The sequence below is a fragment of the Orbicella faveolata genome, unplaced genomic scaffold, assembly GCF_042242905.1.
Source record: "Orbicella faveolata isolate gen_17 unplaced genomic scaffold, um_ofav_v1 contig_46, whole genome shotgun sequence".
NCBI classification, from domain to species: Eukaryota; Metazoa; Cnidaria; class Anthozoa; order Scleractinia; family Merulinidae; genus Orbicella; species Orbicella faveolata.
Genome location: NW_028301576.1, coordinates 11205556 through 11225769, shown reverse-complemented (window position 1 = coordinate 11225769; position 20214 = coordinate 11205556). Strand labels below are relative to the sequence as shown.

The following is a 20214-nucleotide window of genomic DNA, read 5'->3' as shown; positions in this document are numbered from 1 at the left end:
TTTAATTTAAATCTTTAGACTGTGGCCTCCCTTTCGATATTTTTCGTAACGGTGGCTTTTGTTCTCATGCGCACACTTTGGAAGGTGTAAATTGTGACTTAACGCTAATCACGTGACTGTTTGACAATGCACTTGCCGTTTGGAATTAAAATATAAACGTGCGACTTGGACAGTTATTTTTATTTCTTTAGATCCTTTTTTTCATTGTAGCCTGTTAAAAGTAAAATCTTTATACAGATTAATGTAATTTTATTGAGTCATGGGCTATTCAAATGAATTGATCCACAAAACGGCAAACAATAATGATGTTTGTCGTTAAGTCTTTTTGACAAAGTTTTTATTAAACGTTCAGATACTGCACTTCAGTGAAAGTGCAGTTCAGACTGTGCTGATACTGCAGTCGACACTGATACAGTACGTAATACTCCAGTAGATACTGAACTTCATAATGCCCTTGATACCATGCTTCAGACAGGGCAGCAATACATCATCATTTGCCGGTTCTCCTTGTAGAGTATTGGCCCTCTAGGCTCTCTGCCTCTAGGCCAACCCGTCTTCTGGCAACCGATGCTGCCTCTACTCAGGGCCGCGTTGTCCGAAAGCCGGTTAACACTAACCCGGGATTAAAAGTTAACCGAAGTATTAATTGTTCTTGTGTAAAAATTTTTTTCACTGGTTATGCTTTGGGTATTGTGATATTGCAAACTCAAGACTGCAGGGTAAACAATATAAACAGAAAAAAGCCACCGAAAAGCTACAAAGCTTAATCAGGCTTTATCCGACAAGGGCTGTAAAGTAAGAACAAGTCCACCTTTTTCTCGTCCGTTTGGGTTTTTCTTCAGGTTTCACAACCATACAATAACACCCGAATAAGTCTGGATTTGAAAGGTTTGATCTTTGTCTTGATAGCAATACCTACTTTAGTACATACTACATTTCATACTGCAGTTTCCTGAGATTTAGAATCCAGTCGACACTACAATTCATGGTGTAGTTCACACAGCACTTCGTATTGCACTTGATACTGCAATTGATAATATATATAGATTTAGCAAAGCCTAAATAAATAAATTAACCTGGCTTGAGCCTGCAGTCCAATCGAAAAACCAGTTCCTAGTCAGCGGTTAACTTTAAAAAAGCAGGTGACCTCTAAGAGCTCTAAGCCTGAGCACGCGATATGGTTAAGTGATACTGGTTAGCGGATACCTATATTTGACTGGTGTCAGTTGACTATAACGTGGATGTCCAATATCAAATATGTACACTGGAAACCATGCCTGCATGCCTCGGTCGACCGATTAGCTGGAGTTTGCCGCTATATTGCGCGACGTCGGTTTTCGTCGTAGGACGCATGCACCTGCGATCCATGCCGCTAGCTATCGTCGTCGTCGTTGGCGGCGGCGGCGGCGGCAGCGTTGGCTCGTTTCTGAGCATCAATTTCTTCTAACAGTACGGTCTCGTCTTCTTTGATGGCCTCGGAGGTGGCTCAGCAGGCCAATCCTTGCATAGAATTTGCGAGGGCAATGAGGGCACGGGAGGGTAGGCAGTGGAATCACACAACTTAAGTAATTGTGAAATTCAAGCCTGAAAAAAATTAAGGCCTGAACGGGATTCAAACCCATGACTTTTGCGATACCGGTGCAGTGCTCTACCAACTGAGCCATCAAGCTATCTCCCCCGTTCAGGCCTGAATTTCAATTTTCTGCACAAATTACAAAGAAAAAGAAACAATTATTTTCGAACGGATTTCTATGATTGAGTACTATATCTTCGAACTAGGCTGTTTAAACAGTGAAAAAAGCGTTAAAATGCGAAAGAAACAGACGGCTTATACTCACGTAAATGAAGATTACGTGCAACCAGGCTACGGAGGGAAACCCGTACCGGAACGCGCGTCATGACGTCACCAGAAGTCATCTTCACTATTTGCCGCCGTACCACAGCCTAGCCGTACCATATCTTAAAGTTCCTAATTGTTCTGTCCAGTTATGTCATGCTCTAATTAATGACAATTTTTAATAAATTTGTATTTTGCAAACCTTTATAAATATAGGCATACATCGTACGGACTAAGAGGAGACGGCTCGACGTTGGAATTACCTAATTTTAATCTTAAAATTTAAAGGAACTCTTTCTCTTCGTTATTAACTAAGTTATGGAACAGTGTGCCCTCTCAGGTACGTCTTTCAAATGATGAAGATGACATCATAAGAAAATTGCAAGATTGAAGCCTTTTAGAGCTTGCCTTATAGCTTCTGTGTCACGTTTTTAGCTATCTTATAGCTTTTTACCTTTTTTTCTTTTTTGTAGGGCTTAGCAAATTATGTGTTATGCGTTTATTGCTAATTTTTATATATCTATTAAGTTGTTTTAAAATGGAATAACATTATTAGCTAGAATAGAATAATATTATTACCTGTAATTACTATAGTTCTCATTTATACACGTTCGTATTTTGAACGAGTTCTTAGGTCCTCGCCGAAATTGATTGATTGTTTGATTGATTGATTGAACAGACATCTGCATTTTTTCATTAATGCCAGCTATCGACGCAGCAACACGGCGTATTACTAAAGTCTTCCTCCATTAACATATAGTGTTGCTATTGATTACTAATACAAGATGACATAAAGAAACTGCCATAAAAATCATGTCATTTTAAACTTCAAACCTTGAATTGCTGGAAACCGGCTGAAGCAGAGTGAGCTGTTTATTCTCAACAGTCCAAGAACGCGATGCGAATTTTTCAATTCTTTCCTCCCACAATGAAACACAGAGTCGTTTCTCGTTCCATTTATAGAAATGTTATTGCTTTCAGCTGTCATATGACGTATTGTTCTAGGAAATCCGTTCAGTAAAAGCGAAGGAAAAATATTTGAAAGAACGCACTGAAAGCTAATTAGGACTGAAGTTATTACACCTACAACTACTGGAAATACACAATGGAACTGTGGAACAGCACTTATTTTTTAATACTATTTTGTTTAGCTAAATAGCAAATCATTCGGCTTAGAGAAGTCTTCGTTACTTTTATCTTTCACTGATAATGTTAACCTGAGGAAACAGGTCAGGAAAAGGGGAGAGAAATAATAATATTTAAGAGCATCTACAGCAGAGCAGTAATACTAAAAGATTTATAACACCCACAAGTAATATGACAGCCTTTACTTTATTCAGCCAATGAGAACTTTTATATATCCTGCACAAACTGAAAACCAATCAGGAATTACTCTACATGTTAGAAACAGTAAGTGACGTCACCGGAAGGAATTATAACCTCAAACTTCAGGCGTCTCTCCCGCGGGGATTAAGCTGAGGGCGGGAGATGACTGACGTTTCAGGCTATTTTCGGCCTTGTTTGTAAATCAGCGTCATATGTCCCTTGTAAAATATCAGCTGCTATTTTGCTGAAGGAAGCAATTAAAGACGGTGGAAGAAAAGAGAGAGGAAAAGGAAGCGCCAAGGTCCTCGGAATACCGGCAGATGCAGCTCCAGTCTGTACGACAGAGGGGACGAAATGGGCCCTGTTCTTACCTGAATTTTTGCTCAATCGAGGCAACGCTTCCTCAAACGAAGGCTTAAAATACCAGTACGTTAAGTTTTGCAGATAGTATTTTTTATTATCATAAAGGTTTCCTGCCATCGTGGACATAGCATTGAAGGGAAGGTCCTGCAGTGTAGGCGGCTTATTAGCTATTTAAAGGTAAGTCACAAATTTATGTCAGTTTTTGTTTGTCTGTCACGTTATTGATCATAAATGTCTTAGTGCCTTGACTATTTTTGGATGGAGTGTAAGAGAGTTAAAGGGCCCTGGTCAGCCACAGCGGGTTGTTTTTGTTTACATGCGAGAGTTTGGCTATTATATTTTATTCGGAGCATTTCGAAACGAAAGAAATCATTGTGGAACTAGTACTAAAGATAATTATGACATACTTTCAGGAACACAACTTACAGTAAAGCAATGAGATCTCGTTTCACCGACCAAAATAATTAAATAATTTCGATGGCACCGAAAATGGCGAAGGCTGAGTAGGGTCCTTTAAGCCCTTATTTACAAGTTTAAGTCTCTCTTACGTGATTTTTTTTTTTTTAAGATCACTCCCACCTTCCGCAGTCCCAGAAGGGTCTAGAAAGAGCTGGTCTTGTGACGCGAATATCACTATCACCAAGGCGGCGTTGCCCGCATCGTGATCGTCCGAGAAAACACCTAGGCAACGCGCTGGATAACATTGGTAAAAATCACTTCGGAGGAATCAACTTGACAACAAGGCCTATAGGTGGTTTGCAACCATTCCTGAGATATTCAAATGACAAAGAACCTGGTGGACATATCATACGACTGAAACAATAAAGCTCATTAGAATTTTTTGCTAATGATGACCCAACATGGCGGCCATCACGTCAGTTGCAAACGATCTATATTGGACGATCTATATTGAGCAAAAACCCACAACGATAGATTTTTCACCTCTGCCTTTGGAGTTAAACGCTTACTATACATATATCTGAAGAGAGCATCTCTATTAAACATGTAATGCTTTTTTCGTTATCGACGTTGTCGTGGTTCATGAAGCTCGCTTCAGAAAAGAAAACAGCTATGAATACATAATTATGTAAGCCAACATTAACCATGTACTGTCAGTGTATACGAATAAATTTTGGAGCTGGAGGTTTGATTGAATATGGTATACATTTATTTCGTTTAGTATGTAGTTTAGTGAAGCTTTCATTTATCATTTGCACCTTAGAACCTCATAAGATAAGCTGCTACCGACTTAGAGTTTAAGTCTATGCGAATATTTATTTTCAGTCGTAGTCACAGTTGTCGCTCAACTCTGCGTCTTCCCAAGATATTCATTAGACAAGCGATAAATACTTCAAAATTAGCGTTCGAAGCAAAAAGCTGTCTGAAAGAGAACTGACGTCCAACGCAATATTCAATAAGTAATCGTAGTTAGGTGTCCCCAATTAGTATGCATTGTATGCTAGCGACTTCGACACGTTAATAAAGTTCTTATCTTTATCTTACTTTATCTTATCTTATCTCATCTTATCTCATCTTATCTTATCTTATCTTATTCAAGAACATTAAAACGCATATCATTTCATTACCAGCCTCTCAAAGTATCTACATCAATAGTTTTCGTATCTATTATCAGAAATCCCCATGATTTCCACACATTATCTATTTACGTCTATCCTGGCCAAATAAGGTCCTATATGAGTGCAACTTGAAAACTTATCAGCTGCCTTCAGGTTCAGTTTTTTTTTGTTTTTTGTTTTTTGTTTTTTTTTCACACCAACGCATTTTTTTTTTATCCTTTCGTGCAGTGGCCGGGCTAACACCTGCCAGTTTTCGGTTGTAAGTTTAAAGATAAAAGTTGCTAGTCCCAGGTGCTACTGTTAAACATTGTTAGTTCTTAGTCGCAGTCCCTCCTGGGTTGGTTGAATCAATTCTTTGGAAGGGCGTGCGCTCGTGACGGCGCCAAAATTTTGTCTAAAATGTCGCCCTAAATGTTCCAATGGACATTTTTCTATTTTTTAATGATCTTTTTTCACAATATTTCCGAAGTTGTTTTAGGTTGCGGTGCAAGCTAGGTCATTTTCGGGGTCTTTCATTGACCATAGCTTTCAGCCGTTCAGTGTAAAGCTGTTGAAAAACGCAAATTAGATAAATGAATAGATTTACCTCCAGACATACACTTATTATTGATATCCACGACGAAATTACCTTGCCAAACTATGGTAAATTGAATTCTTCTTGAGTCAATAATTCTTTTTTTTTTTCCTTTTTTCCATTCTTTTTGTCGTTGTTGCTGTTGTTGTTTTGTTGTTGTTGTTGTTATCTGTTTGCAGATAATGTGTCTCCTGTCCTTTTGTTCAGATTCGAATTAACATAACGTCGCTTCTCTGTTGTAACAGAATGGATCTTAAAAACTGATATTCTTAGGCCATTTCAGGATGTCTGGTGAAGCGCAGGAAAAGTCAAGTCATTAATTAAAGTTTTTTACAACACGCTTTGTTTTATCATAGTTAGGTATTGTCATGTTCATATTGAACTGAAGTGTGATTACTATTTCTGTTAAGAGTGGATCTTCAACAAGCTTCCATTGGTATTGCATTTAACGAAGCGGAGCTGGTTCGGTCGTTGTTCTATCTTTCAGTAAACGTTACCGCAGTCTGAGTTCTCTCACGTGTTACAGAGACCAAGGGTAGAGAATTAAAGCGCACCCTTGTCGGCCAATGTAGTTGGCGCGTGAATGTGCGCCAGGCGCGACGGTAGTCCTGCTTGCAAAACGCACATAGAACGGGGTTTGCTAATGGAGGAACGAACCGAAGATAGAAAATAACACATAATCCCCATGCTGGAATAACGAGAAATTGTTCAGAAACGTGATCTTGAAGCATCAGAAGGAAAAACGGTAGCCAGCAGCTGATAAATATAAGCATCATGGCGACTAGAATGAATGTTCCACGCAAATCGTGAGCAATGGAAGCCACTGGTTGGTCCAGATTTTTCCGGCGTCGTCGAAATGCAATAATGTGCCGGAAAGAAACTGCCAAGACATGGCTGTACATGTATATCATCAACAGTAGAGGCACGAAAAAGAAAGCTATGATTATCAAAAGGAAATAAACTCTGTCAATTCGAATCGTCTCTTCTTTCAATTTCTTTAGCTCGTTGTTCAAATTGTACCAAGTGAACTGAATAGACGAGGACACTAATGCCAAGACCCAAATAAACACGATAATGCCAGTGGCCCGCGGTTTCGTTACAAGGGAAGGGTACTTCATGGAGTGTAAGATAACAGTATAGCGGTCACAAGCGATAACGAGAAGATGAAACACTGAAGAAATGGCGTTAAATCGCGCGAGGAGAACCGAGAGAGCACACTCCAAGAGAGAACTTTTGATGGAGCAAGCCAGAAAAAGCGGAATTCCGAGTAAACCAAACAACAGATCGGAAATCGCCAGAGAGAATAGAAACATGTTACTCACTGTCCTCAGAGCTTCTTTCCAAATCGTCAAAATGATTACAATGCAGTTTGCAGCCAAGATAAACAAAAAGTAGAAAATCAACGGAGCTTGGATTGGCCAATAGAACCCTCCGGTACATACAGAACCGGATCGTTGCTGTATGCTAGAGTTGTTCCCACGACTCGTGTCATTGGTCGGCAATAGTTCCCCAAGAGTTGCGTTGCCGAAAGACATGTCTGCTCCTCAGCACAAAATGTTGCCTTCGGGCCTTTCTGGAAGATTCTCTCTTTTTTAAACAGCACTTTAAGAACCTGCGACTTTTGAGAATAATCGACCGTCGTTACCGGCCGGTCGAACGTACAGCTATCACCCTGACACTCCGAAAACCTGGCTAGGGTTCTATTCAAACTTAATTAACTATATCTGTAAGTCCATAAGCGACAGCGACACTGGTTGTGGGGTGGCAAGTTTGAAAACCCGTCTTTGAAATCGGTTATTTTATACTCTACCCTGAAGGCGAGAAGGAAGTCGTTTTCGACAAATCCAACAGCGATCTATTTATATCTACCCGCTAAACCGGTAAATCAGCTGTCCAAAGCCACTTAATTTCCCACACCTTCCTCAGTGGAACACGAAAAGTTGTTTACTCTGTTTTCGGTCAGCGTACCGCGTTTTTCAGATGTTTGAAGTCCTGCTTTACATTGTTAAAAGATGGGCTCTCTGGATTAAAGGAATTTCTCTTTTTCACTGTCAAAACTAGTGATCAGCTAAAAGTTTTGAAAAAGAAAATACAACATGTAATAAAAAGTTTGAATTACGCATGCAAATACCTAAGTATTTTGGATAATATCTCTTTATTTACTCCACTCAAATGGATTTTGAATACTGAATGTTTTAAAGTTATAAAAGTGTATCAAGCTGCGAATAGGAACCGAATTTTATAAAAGCGCTGCAAGCGAGTTTTCTGTGCTTCTAAAGAGAATCAATTATCTCTTTGGACTTTCTGTTTACATTCGGGGAAATTAAATCCTCCCCTTTGAAGGTAGCGGAACGCGTTTGAGCTGTGACCAATTAATTTAACTTTGCAATTTTACCGGATATTTTTAATATTGCAAGAAACAGCGTTATCTCGGTATTACAACCCGACAGTGTACTACAGAAACAATAATTTATTGATGATGCTACCGCACTTTGCTGTAATTAAAAAATGTTCGACGAAAGGCCGAAAAACAACTCGGCTTTTTTTCCGAGGTGCCACTGTTATTACGGTTTTTTTTTTTTGTTTTGTTTTGTTTTTTCCGAATTGCTTGACCCTTCCCGTCATTAATATTTTCAGCAAATAAACACGAAGATAAGTTTATCAACAACGACAAAGCTTTTAAAGTTTATCACTTCTTCATTGCAAATTGTCTTCTTCAAATTAACATATATGTTTTTTATCACAATTTTTCCAACATTCAATCTTAATGTCTCGACAAAATTCTCAACCTTTTAAGATAATTGCCTGGGGCTATTATCCATGTGTATAACTCCCAGCTTGAATTGTAAAATTTGGAAACGTTATTTAGATTCATTAGCTTTGACTCGATAAAATCCACAGGAATATAACATGAGCCATAATCAACAACTTTCAGCAATTTTAAGGATAATTTTAAATGAAAAAATAATAGTATCGAGATAGAAAGTAGCAGTTTGTTTTTTTTTCGTTTGTGAAAATCGAAATTTAATTTAATTAGCCATACTTCATGTGAAACCATATAGCAAATGCCGAATCTGATAAAATTACGCTCCAAAAAGATTTTTGTTCAAAGCAAAAAGGAGTCTTCAATTTTAAACCATTTCGGAATTATCACAGCTGCTTTGGTGTTATTTTCAAAAGTCTTTTTTCAACATGCGCTTGTAGATCACTTTGGCGCCGCTCGTTTTCAAAACGTCACGGCGAGTAACTCCCTCAAAACGTGCAAAGCAGCAATTCCGCCGGAAGATAACGACCAATAACATTTTATTTTCTTGATCCCGGAAAAGTTTACTGCGAATCCATTTCCTTATTTTCTGGCGGCAGAGACACCGACAATCACGAACAAAACAACAGAGTTACCGAGCATTCTCTGATTGGCTAGCTCATAACTTTCACAGCAGACCTTTAAATGCCACCGAGGTTTTCAGCGAAATGCTAAAGAAAATAAACTGCCCAAGACTCTGTGAGCTACATAGCTGTCCTGCACTTCAGTGGAGGTTGATCTTGTTTCGAGAATGACAAGTATGGCAGCATACCTTACCTTCTTTTAGCCCCTACGACATTTTCGCAAAACTCCTAGTTACCAAATTTTTCCCTGCTAAACTTGCATTAGTTCGCATTCTTTGTTACTTTTGCACATATATAAGAAACTAAATTTCTTAACAGTGAACTGGGGCTAAAAGCCTTTGAGCAGTAGCTGATACGAATAGAACTAGAAAAAGCCCGCTGAATTACCCAAAAGTTTGAATAGTTTGCCTGAATTCCATTCATGATACAACAACTACAAGCAGGTCTGAAAATTTTCATATTTGGAGAGAAAAATGGAAAACTCTTCCGCAAGCTCGTTATTTATTAATTGACATTTCTGAACTGAAAACTTCTGCTTTCAAGTAATGTTTACAAGGGTCGATAATATTTCCTGAGACGGCAGGCTGTGACTCGGTCCGTATAATGCAAAGTAGTTTTTCCTGTTACTTGTCGCACTTGAACAAAAAGCGTTTGTCGATTTCGATCTTGCCGTGACATTTGTTTCCCAACTCAAGCTCAAACTTCCAAGAAACTTTACAAAAGTGCGGCTTTTTTAACTTTGGATTGTGAGCTCACCTAGGTCAACAGAAATTGTATTGGAGTTGACGAACAAACTGTGACATTTGGGTGCTATGACATTGATCGACTGATATCAGTTAAATCACCAGTCGTCGGTTGGTTTATGATCTCCCAGGAGTTATACTGGGCTTTTAAAGGAATTAAGTACAATAACTAAGCGGGCGAGAGCCTACTACGCTTGAATGTATTTAGATATCAAGTGAAGCGAAGTGCCATCAAGGAGCACCGCATTGACCTTGTCTAGTTTGCTCAGTGGTCGACCTCGAAGCTATTACCAAAGAGCCAATTGTTAAGTATTAGTTGTAGCAAGCATACTATTATTCAGTTTGCTTCCGAGTTCGAAGTTACTTGACAAATGTGATTTATTTTCGAGAGGACAGAATATTCCACATGCTTTTGAAGGCTAGAAGAATAATTTGCACAATATAGGCAAGGAATAGAAAATAATTTGAAGCAGGTTTCCGAATAAATACGTGAAAAAAGAAAACAAGTTTATTGGGAAGTGTTTCAACAGAAATGAAAATTACATGTAAATATCAATATTGCATTTGTATTTTTCAGTAGCTTTCAACTCTTTTTGCAGATAATATTTTTCCGAAATAAATTTTCATAATGTCGGATACAACTTGCACGTTCGCTAAACTGAGATTCACTATGGAAGGTAAATATCAACAATGCTAATCTTTAGACGCTTATAATACCTGGAGGTCTTTATGCTAAAAACAGGATATTTACAAAATTAAGGCAGAATTAATTCCAGTGGAATCCGGCGGCATCTTGACTCCTGTAAAACGTACACGTTTCAAATGGAATTGCGAAACAAAAAACTCAAAGCTTGCGGATGAAAATGCGAAATACTGAGCTGAATTTAAAAGGAGCTACACCAATCAGAGCGCGCGATATATTGAAACTTTATTTAAAATGATCTTAAACCAGCTCTTGATCTTATATGAGATGTAATGAGGCGGTGTAGTGCTTAGTTCGGAGGTAGAGTATTTTAAATAGTGTGGGCAGAGGGTCTGCGTTTTTTCACATGTTATTTCCACTCTTCACTGAGAAAGTGGATTATTTAAAACAATTGATATGCAGTTTGTGATGAAGTTTTGCTTGGTTAGATATGTCTGGGGGGGAAATACATTTCGAGAAAAGACCTTTCGTCTACCGGTGATAAACATCTCTTAGTTTGTATATTAACCTTGGCAGTCTGGTAATTGTTTTAATAAAATATCAAAATGGCTATGAGTTAACTTAATTTGAAAAACAAATCGCCTGTGAACAGTGGCAATTTCGAATCCACAGCATTGAGCTCTAGACAGGAGAAAAGTCAGTTAAAACTTACTGGCATTATTAAGAAATTAATAGCGCAGAACGCAACGCTACCAGTATTCGAAACATTCATGAATTCAACCTTGTCTTAGATGGTACCACAAGGAAAGTGCCGGCTCTCGTCTCATCACCCAAGCTAAGCACTTTAGCGGGCGCGGGCGGGGGGGGGGGGGGGGGAAGTACTTGGATGCGTGACCATATCAGTATCTGTGTCCACTGTCTTGATATCTTGCGATGTCCATTTTAATTGCCTTAAAAGTCACCGACAAGTCACCGGCTGGATATGGCTACGATGTCATGGTCACCTTCAAGTAAAGTAATGTTTTTGCCAGACCAATTGAGAGGACGTTTTAAATATAGAATTCATGCACAGCTCTGAGCTAAATATTGAGTGCCCGTTTTTGAGGTTAAAAGGTGTCCAAACCTTCCCGCCAAAACTTAATTGGCGGGCACTTGTCAACCGAGCGGTGTTTGCCGGCATTCCTGAAACTTTCTGTTTCTAAAATGGAGCCGGAGTTTCCAGATTTCTTGCTACATTTGACTACGTTTCCAAACAAACTAATCAAGACAATGCCTGATGACGCAAAAGTTTTGACAAAAGTTTTGACGACCAAGAAAAGATTAAGTTCAAGCCGAACTACACAGTTTGCGCTACGCGTTGTATGCGTTGGCAGCATATTAGACTCGTTTGGTCTCGCCATGGTTATTTTGGCGTAAAAATTGAAAATGGAGTTTTTCGAAAACGATGACATTACGATGATCGTGTGATTTCCCTGTCTGAGTTTACCTCAAACACAAGTCCAAAATGACCTATGATTATTGCGATTTCAAATTTCTCCGGCGTAGTGTGGACGGAGAAACATTTGATGCGTTTTCAGAGTGAAACCTCCGTTTTCAAATTTATACGGCGTAGTGTGGACGGAAAACACTTGATGCGTTTACAGAGTGAAACCTCCGTTTTCAAATTTCTCCGGCGTAGTGTGGACGGAAAACATTTGATGCGTTTTCAGGGTGAAAACGCCGTTTCCAAATTTCTCCGGCGTAGTGTGGACGGGACCTCACATGTAGACATCACTTTACTAACATTTCATCGCTGCGAATTTTTTTCATTCGTAAAATCTACTTTATTTTGGCATACCAGCGAATAAATTATTAATATATTGTTCACTGCAGCTCAATAGGATATATTTTATACAGTCGAACCCTTATTAAGCGGCCACCTATTTAAACGGCCACTCCTATCAGGCGGCCAGAAATCAAAGTCCCGATGAGGACTCATCTATTGTTTTACCTCTATTCAGCGGCCAGGGGCCTGTTTCTCGAAAGACCCGAACTTTTCGGGCCTGCAAAGTTATTTGCAGTTTTTCTGTATCTAAAAACAGAAAAGTGTATACACCTGAAACTTCTTGTATGAAGAGAACATCTGGTCATATTAAGAATATTTATTATATGGCCCTGTCTCACAAGAAATGGAAACTACCAAATTCACGAATTTGATTGGCTGAAATCGATATTGAAAGTGGTCTAGATTTTCCCATCTAGACCGGTAATGTTTTGCAGTGAAAAAGTTGCAAATTAAAATGCAAAATCATTGACTATTTTTTATGTAACAATATTTTTTTATGGAAGAGCCAAAAAACCTGATGAAAAAAAAAAGAAAAGTAAAAAGGACGAGCAAACTTTGGCAGAATTAAATTCGGCTCACTGCCGTTCGTTACATTAAACGAATTAAATTGTTCTTGTTTGCGCCATATAATAAACATCTTATAAACCGAGCTTAGTCGGTCTGTATGGGAGAATCTTGACCGAGGTCGCGTGTACAGACCTCACTGATCATGAGTTCGGTCTGTATTCGCGACCTCGGTCAAGATTCTCCCATACAGACCGACTAAGCTCGGTTAATAAGAGCTAAGTAACGAAAACTGCTCTGTAATCATAAGGTTTGAGATGTTGCTACGGCCTTCCGGGCGCGAAAACGTTTCGGGACCTTCGAGAAACGGGCCCCAGCACCTTGTAAAGGGCCGTTATCCATTTCCCCGTGGGTGGCCGTTTAATAGGGGTTTTTCTGTATTACTTCAAAAAGCCTTAAACAAAGCAAACCGTTCACTTGTAAAGGCCTCATTTGTTTTGTGGTACGGCTATTGTTAAGAATAGAGCTATCTGCGTCACAGTAGAAAATTCAGACCCAAAGGTATATGATATCGCCAAAGTTAAACCTGGACAAGACTTGCAAAATAACTGGCCACTTAACAGTGTGTCATAAGCTTTCTAAATATAGTAAATGGTTTGAGCCCAGGGGTATCAGTAGTTCGTATAGTGTGATCGCCCGGGTGAGGGTAGTTCTGAAAAGAACTGTTGTTGGTGACTGACGTATCGAAACCTGAGCGGAAGTCATCCTCAGAGTCAAGTGAATGGTGTTTGTCAGTCGATGATGTTCTAAGTCTGGTCCGTTGAACGTGATTGGTCAGTTTAGCTATGGTGGAATTGGCATAAAGACTCGTGTAAAGTTTGTCATCAGTCATTGGTGGGTTTCGATCCGTCTATTGTTAACCAAATTGGTCGGTTTTTGGTCCGTGTATTGTTAGTCAAATTAAGTCGGTCTGTTAGAGGTCCTTTTGTCGGTTTCGTTTCTGTCGTGGATAAGTCGTTTGTAAGGCGCCGGTAGTTGTTTGCATATGTTAAGAGGCATTTGTTCTAGGTTAGTGTACCACCTTTCCAGAGTCAGTCGTTGAAAATAGTTAGTACTGTAGCGGTTTGGGAATTTCTGGGTGGGGATGTGCCGCTGGGACCCTGCAACCCTTAACCTATACCAGAGCTACTATAGCTCAGCTGAATTTTGTTACCCTATACTAGAGTAAACTCCGCAAACCTCCCGATCTATCGACACTGTAGAGGCTGAATTGCGTAAATTTAAACTTGCCGATTTGATTTTTTTTTTGTTTTACATTTTTGAGTGGTAATTCCTGGTTTCCTTAGTCAATTTTGTGAAAATGATACCCTATTCTAGACCCAAACGCTCTGATTTATATACCCTATCCTAGAGTAAACTGCTTGAAAACCATACCCTTCACAGCGGCACATACCTATATAGCCCATATATGGCAGTACCCTCCCCCTCCGCTCCCCGCTCGGGAGGTTAAGCACTAAGCAGAGTCCCAGTCAATGTTGGGGTTTGTCAGTTGATGATGTACAGCAATATGATTGTTGGCATCACCATTTCTCGTGGCTCGTTCAAGTTGTGTTCAGTCAGTCTCGTGTTAAGGTTTCTGCCAGTCTCACCAATGGAGGAAGCCTGGCAGTCGGAGCATTTGATCTTGTAAACTGCTTCCTGTCTGTTTTTAGGTTCGTCCCTGTCTTTCACGTTGGTCAGTGAGTGTCGAAATGTAGTTGTCGGTTTGTGGGCTACACGAATGTTGTAGGGCTGTAGGATACGTAAGATGGTCTCAGAAGTGCCCTTAATGTAAGGTTTAGTCACCGTTGTAACAGGTGTTGGGTTCCTGTTGGTAGCGTCAGCTGCAGGAGCTCGGTAAATGTTTCGTCTAATAAAGTCAGAGTTGTACGTGTTTTTCACAAAAACAACTACAACGCTGACTTTATTAGACGAAAATATAAAATGGGAGGACTTTTAATTCTTGATGCTATGGAGCAATCTTGTAACCCAGGTTTGATAAAGTACTTGAGTGCCATCGAGATTGGAGTCGTCTTTCAGGATCACTGTAACAACTGCTCTTCACTGAGATATAGGCAATTTCTCGTGGAAATAAGCTGCAATACGACTTGCACTCAAGCTAGTCTGACGCAAGAAACTCAAAGAACTGAACACAAAGCTCAGTGATTAAAACCGTCTTCCCTATCTGACGATATTCTTCAACACTAAATTTGCCTTCTGGGGTATTTTTATCAACAATTGTAGCAAATAAACATATTTGCTCCTCTCAGGTTCCATGATTTATCTCAACCACCAGAAGAGAGGTTCGTTTTCGAGTTCTAGGTTTACGATAAACCTTGGAATCATAGAAGTAGCAAATAGAAGGGAGAGCTATCAACGACTGTCGTGGGGCAATTTCAGCGACACCGTCTTTGTGGAATTTATGCAACTTCGAGTGCCGACTGTTGACCCAATGGGTTGCCCACCTATCGTTTTTCTTTGCGCTAATTTTGGACATTTTCACACCCAACCTCACCGCTCTGTGATAAGGAGCGATAGAAATCTTGATATCAGCCACAGGGACAAGGTGACCCAACAACTTTGCAATAAGCAGGTAATCAAATCTTGATTTCATTTTAAGTGCGTTGAATTGGTAAGCGTAAAACCTCCCATTTGGATTCTTTACTGCCAACAGGATGGAATACCGCCACCTTTGTAAATGGCTTCCAACGTGACTTTTCAATCCCCACCAAGAATAAGTTTGCTATAAAAACTTCATTCAATGGTGAAATAAACCGTAACCAGAGATCAAAATTGTTACGTTAACCAAAACTACATGTATCCGACCTTCCGGGGCAAACCATCGGAACCGGAATAAAAAGATTTTACTTGCTGACAGAACCATTTTGACGATTAGTACAGTGAGAGAATAACATTTCACCTCGCCATTCACTTTTCCAAATAAACTAATCTTTTCGTTAAGAATAGGTCACCTGAACAAAATAACACCGATATTTTTTATCCTAAGATAAGAAAAGATGCATGCTTCTTCGCTCAAGTTGGTTTTTTTAAAACTCTTACATTTAAAGAACCGTTTCGCAAACCGTTGAATCAAGCATGTACTTTGGACAAAAATAGTAACTCATATAAACAAAAACAAGATATGAAGTCGCAAAAACGATGAAGTCAGGAAAAATATGCTCGATTTCCCAAGTCATAAAGGCTTCACACATTTAATGTAGACTTCACATCGCAATTTTCTACCGACTCTTCAGCTATGGCTGATTTGGGAAGGTTAAAACAATTAAACGGCTGCTTAGATGAATTTCATTAACTTTTATTCCGGAATAACATGATTAGCCTACTTTATAGGAAAAAGATCAACTCATTTCTACACTGTAGTATTCTGGTTAACACTAACTCGCCGTTAACTTCTGTCACTCATCTTGTATGACTTCCTTTCTGGCAGCATAAAGACATTGTTAATATGTTTGATTGTTTTCGTTGGTCCCATTTGAAAGGTCGAATGTCCGTAATGTAATCATCTCTGCTAGGGATCCAACAAGATTCATTCAATTGTCATGCCAGAAAAAGGAATAGTCCGGAATGAATCGCTGAGGGGGCATAGAATGATGATTAAGTTGCCTTACAAAAGTTCTGTTTACAAACTTTTACTTTAACGTTACTCTCATAAAGAAACAACAAGGTCGAGCGTCAGCGGCTATTGGGTAAAGAGACTACATGAAAGGCAAATTCACAAATGAAACTAAGTTGAGAGCTTGCTTGGTCGCGTGCAATATATTTCAACACATGACATATTTTGGCATTCAATTCCCACTGGAGGCAGGAATAGTTCAAAATAGTTTATCTGTTTTAGACCCCCGTAACTAAATTCGATCAGTTGAGATCAGATTATCTAACATATGCACAGTTAGTGTCGCGCTCAAATTATTAAGGATTAGAAAGGGTCCGTGCTATATAAAGAGAGCACGATTGTTTTTAAGGCAGTTTAGTTGTGATATTGGAAGAATTAACTTAGTCGTCGCCATCAGAGAAACTTATCGTGAACATCATGACGATGCTGTATCTGCTTCTGTCGCTTTTCGCCTTACAGCTCGTCCTGGTGACTCCATTTGTGATCGAGAAAGAACAAGTAGAGAACAGAGAAGAACCTCCGTTCTTGGAAATGAACAAGACCATATCAGAGTCCCCTGACCCAAAGACCACTGAGGCACCATGGACAGACGTCGAATTTCCTTTAGAAGAGGCTGAACACGATGTTGATACCTGCCGAAAAGTTGGCATGTACGTCAGCTTCGCGGAGCTTGCTCTTTCTGATGAGATCATCACACCTTGGGGCTTCGATGCCTTTCAGTGCAAAGGCAAATGTTCCTCAACACAACGGAAGAAGTTTCCCAATCGCTCGACAGTCATGGCCTTGCTAGAGAAAAAGAAAGGCATTGAAATTGATGACGAGGCGTGCTGTGTCCCAACCAAACTGGCGCCGATATCAGCCCTCGTTTTAGAAAAGAATGGACACATCGTACTGAAAAAGTTTGATGACCTTGTCGTCGAAGAATGTGGATGTGAGTAGAAGTCGCCGCATTTAATCCATTTGTGGCTAAAGTAAAATCCCAAGTAATGATAGACATTATTATAATATGAATTCTAATGTCATCTCAAGGAAAAGCGGACTCTTAGCGTTTTTGTAACTTTCTCTTATTTGGAGTCAATCTTTAAGAATTAGCTTGCAGTGTTCACGGTGAAAAGTATTTTAGCGAAAATTTCAACAATTTTTTCAGTCAATTTTTGGAATAACGTTTGGATAAAATTATTAGGTCGATTGGTTCTGAAAATGTGTATGTGATACGTAAAACTACTAGATATTCATCCGACAAAGCTTGATCGAAGCAAACGTAAAGTCATGCATTTACATGTAATGCTGTAGTATCAGAATATTTCACATTATAGTAAGGCTTTTTATTCAAATAAAAGAGGGATTTGCCACGAGATATGTTTTTGTGATAATATTTCACACAGGAAACGCATTTCATGTGGTCAGAAATAACTACAGTGTAAGACACTTTGCATTGGCAATAGCAATCAATTTTTACATGTAATTGCTAAAAAACAGACACATGAGTCGGCCAAGGAGACGATTTTCTTTTGAAAAAAAACCCCAGAAGAAAGCCTCAATGAGTGCCAACTGGACGGTTTCGAAATTTGGATGAAATATCATGGCTCAGTGGTACGTATCAAGAAGAACGGACGACTGAAACCCATGCCATGCTATTCTTTTTCGTGTCATCTTAAGCGTTAAATTCTCCAACCAAGCTATTGTTGTTGTGCCTTCTAGACATCGGTAAAATTTCTAAGGAATTTCGGACAAAGTAACTTGCAATCCTGAGAGACGTTTTAAAACCTATGTTTACACAGTTTTACGGTTTGGAGATAAGGAAACTTCTTGAAATTTATGCCACCCTTCCAATGATTTCACTTACTCCTGTACATCTCTGTGTACTTTAAACAAAACGGGCGAGAGAGAAGTTGTTATTTCAGCCACACAGCTCGATTTTGTGCTAAAACATGTAGCATAAACAATTGTCATGTCTTTCTATCAATCCGGATAAATCTCAGCTTCCACCAAAATGCTAGTACTGTGCGTTTGCTTACATAAATCATGACCAGGCTGGTAAAAGGCGATCCATGACCATCCATCGCTTGCGGGCAAGATGAACCGACTCAGTGCACTGTGATTTACAATCCAAACGCGGAAGATGGAACTCTCTTGCCCGCTCGGTATTAGCCGCTTTTTCACGCGAGTAAAAACGCGTTTCTTCATTTGCTATATTATTAATATTATTATTACATTATTACATTATTATTATTTATATTATTATTACTTCCTCCTCGTCATAATCAATTATTTATTTATCATTTGCCACATCGTATAAAACAACTATATAAAAAACAGCTACAATAACAAAAATTTTCGATGCGGCGAGGAGACCTCCAAAAACCCACCAAGGCAACCTTAGTCATTGGGTGAAGATGGCTGGATATTGCACACGTTCATATTTTTCTCATTTTTCTGGACCTCCACTGCTTCTCAGTCCAAGGGAACCCATATTGATTTTACTGCTCAGACGAGAAGAACAACGAATGTGTATTAAGTTCAGCCAATCCTGACTCCTCTTAATGCACAGTATTATTTTGAACACAATTTTATTCAAAGAAACATTAAAATATCTGCAAAAACAGAAGAAATTCTTAAACTGGTGTTCATTAAAAACTTTTAACTTCTACGTTTTAACGTCACCTGAACTAATAATCAGCCGAAGTCTAAAACATCCGTAAGATAAAACCCTCATGGGCATTCATTTGTATGTTAATGCAGTTCTTAGTTAGGAAGACATTGTGATAGCAAAGAGGTCAACGTGTTTCTTAAATACCATTACGTTTTTTAATCTCTTCTGACGCATTAGATGACTTAATAATTAACGAGTTGTTTTCCATACATTTTTGCCTTCTTGAAAACGTCCGGGAGGTAACAAATGTAGAGGAAAGATTTTTTTACTCGACATTTGCCTCCCGGACAGATCCACATCTGGCGATTGACATGACTTAGTTTATTTATTGTCCTTGAATTTCTGACCAACGCCAACGAAGAGAACTGCTGGCAAAGTTAGCGATTTGGTTTAGCAGGTGCAGTAACACCGAGTAGATAAAGAGAGTAATCGGATTAAAAAAAAAAATCTAAATTAGGTAGCCTGAGTGACTTATTGTTTCACTGAAATTGTTTTTAAGGTCAAAGGGCTTCAATTACTTGGTAAAACGTTCTAACATGGGACTGTTGCTTTCTGCGCTAAAGAGTAAAAACATTCCTCCGAGTTTGACGGAAAGTTTAGATGAACAGTGAGAAAAGCCTTCATAACCGGCCTTGTCAAAATTTGAAGGCAGTTTAAGCGAGGATCTTTAGCAGTTCATGGGATAAAAAGGTCAAACTTCTTAAAATGTATGCATACTGTATACTTCATTGGGCACTCCACATTGGGGCTTTTCAGGACCAATGTAAACAAACAATGACAAATAAATATTCAAATAAACATAACTAGGTTAAGAATCTCAACTGGCGGGAGGCAGACCAGTTGGCTATTCACAAGCGCAGCCAAGAATCGAAGTTGAACTCGGGGCTACCGAGAACAACATCAGCTATCGGTCAGAACGTGATTGAACCCGGGACCTGCGGCGCTCTAACCACTCGGCCATGCTGCCTCCTGTCACGATATATTGTTTAAATAAACACACTGTCACGATATATTTGCTCAAAACTGTTGTAAATCGCGCAATGGTCCCTATGTATTGTTGTAATGAGAAGTTAATTAGCTGTAACTAAATGATTAAAAGCAATTTCTTG

General features: G+C 39.2%; 2 protein-coding genes across 2 annotated transcripts; one reads left to right on the top strand and one right to left on the bottom strand.

The window, feature by feature from the left end:
• Positions 1-4671: 4671 nt before the first annotated feature.
• LOC110052559 (histamine H2 receptor-like) lies at positions 4672-7645 on the bottom strand. Its single transcript, XM_020758690.2, has one exon. It carries the CDS (start codon positions 7210-7212, stop codon positions 6154-6156), a length of 1059 nt encoding a protein of 352 aa, XP_020614349.2. The 5' UTR covers positions 7213-7645; the 3' UTR covers positions 4672-6153.
• A 9026-nt stretch (positions 7646-16671) lies between these two features.
• LOC110052488 (growth/differentiation factor 6-A-like) lies at positions 16672-17807 on the top strand. Its single transcript, XM_020758616.2, has one exon. The coding sequence runs from the start codon at positions 16870-16872 to the stop codon at positions 17389-17391; it is 522 nt and encodes a 173-aa protein (XP_020614275.1). The 5' UTR covers positions 16672-16869; the 3' UTR covers positions 17392-17807.
• Positions 17808-20214: the final 2407 nt, after the last annotated feature.

Excerpts from the sequence above, each read along its gene's own strand:
- LOC110052488 (XM_020758616.2), top strand. The coding sequence starts at position 16,870 with ATGACGATGCTGTATCTGCTTCTGTCGCTTTTCGCCTTACAGCTCGTC.
- LOC110052559 (XM_020758690.2), bottom strand. The coding sequence starts at position 7,212 with ATGTCTTTCGGCAACGCAACTCTTGGGGAACTATTGCCGACCAATGAC.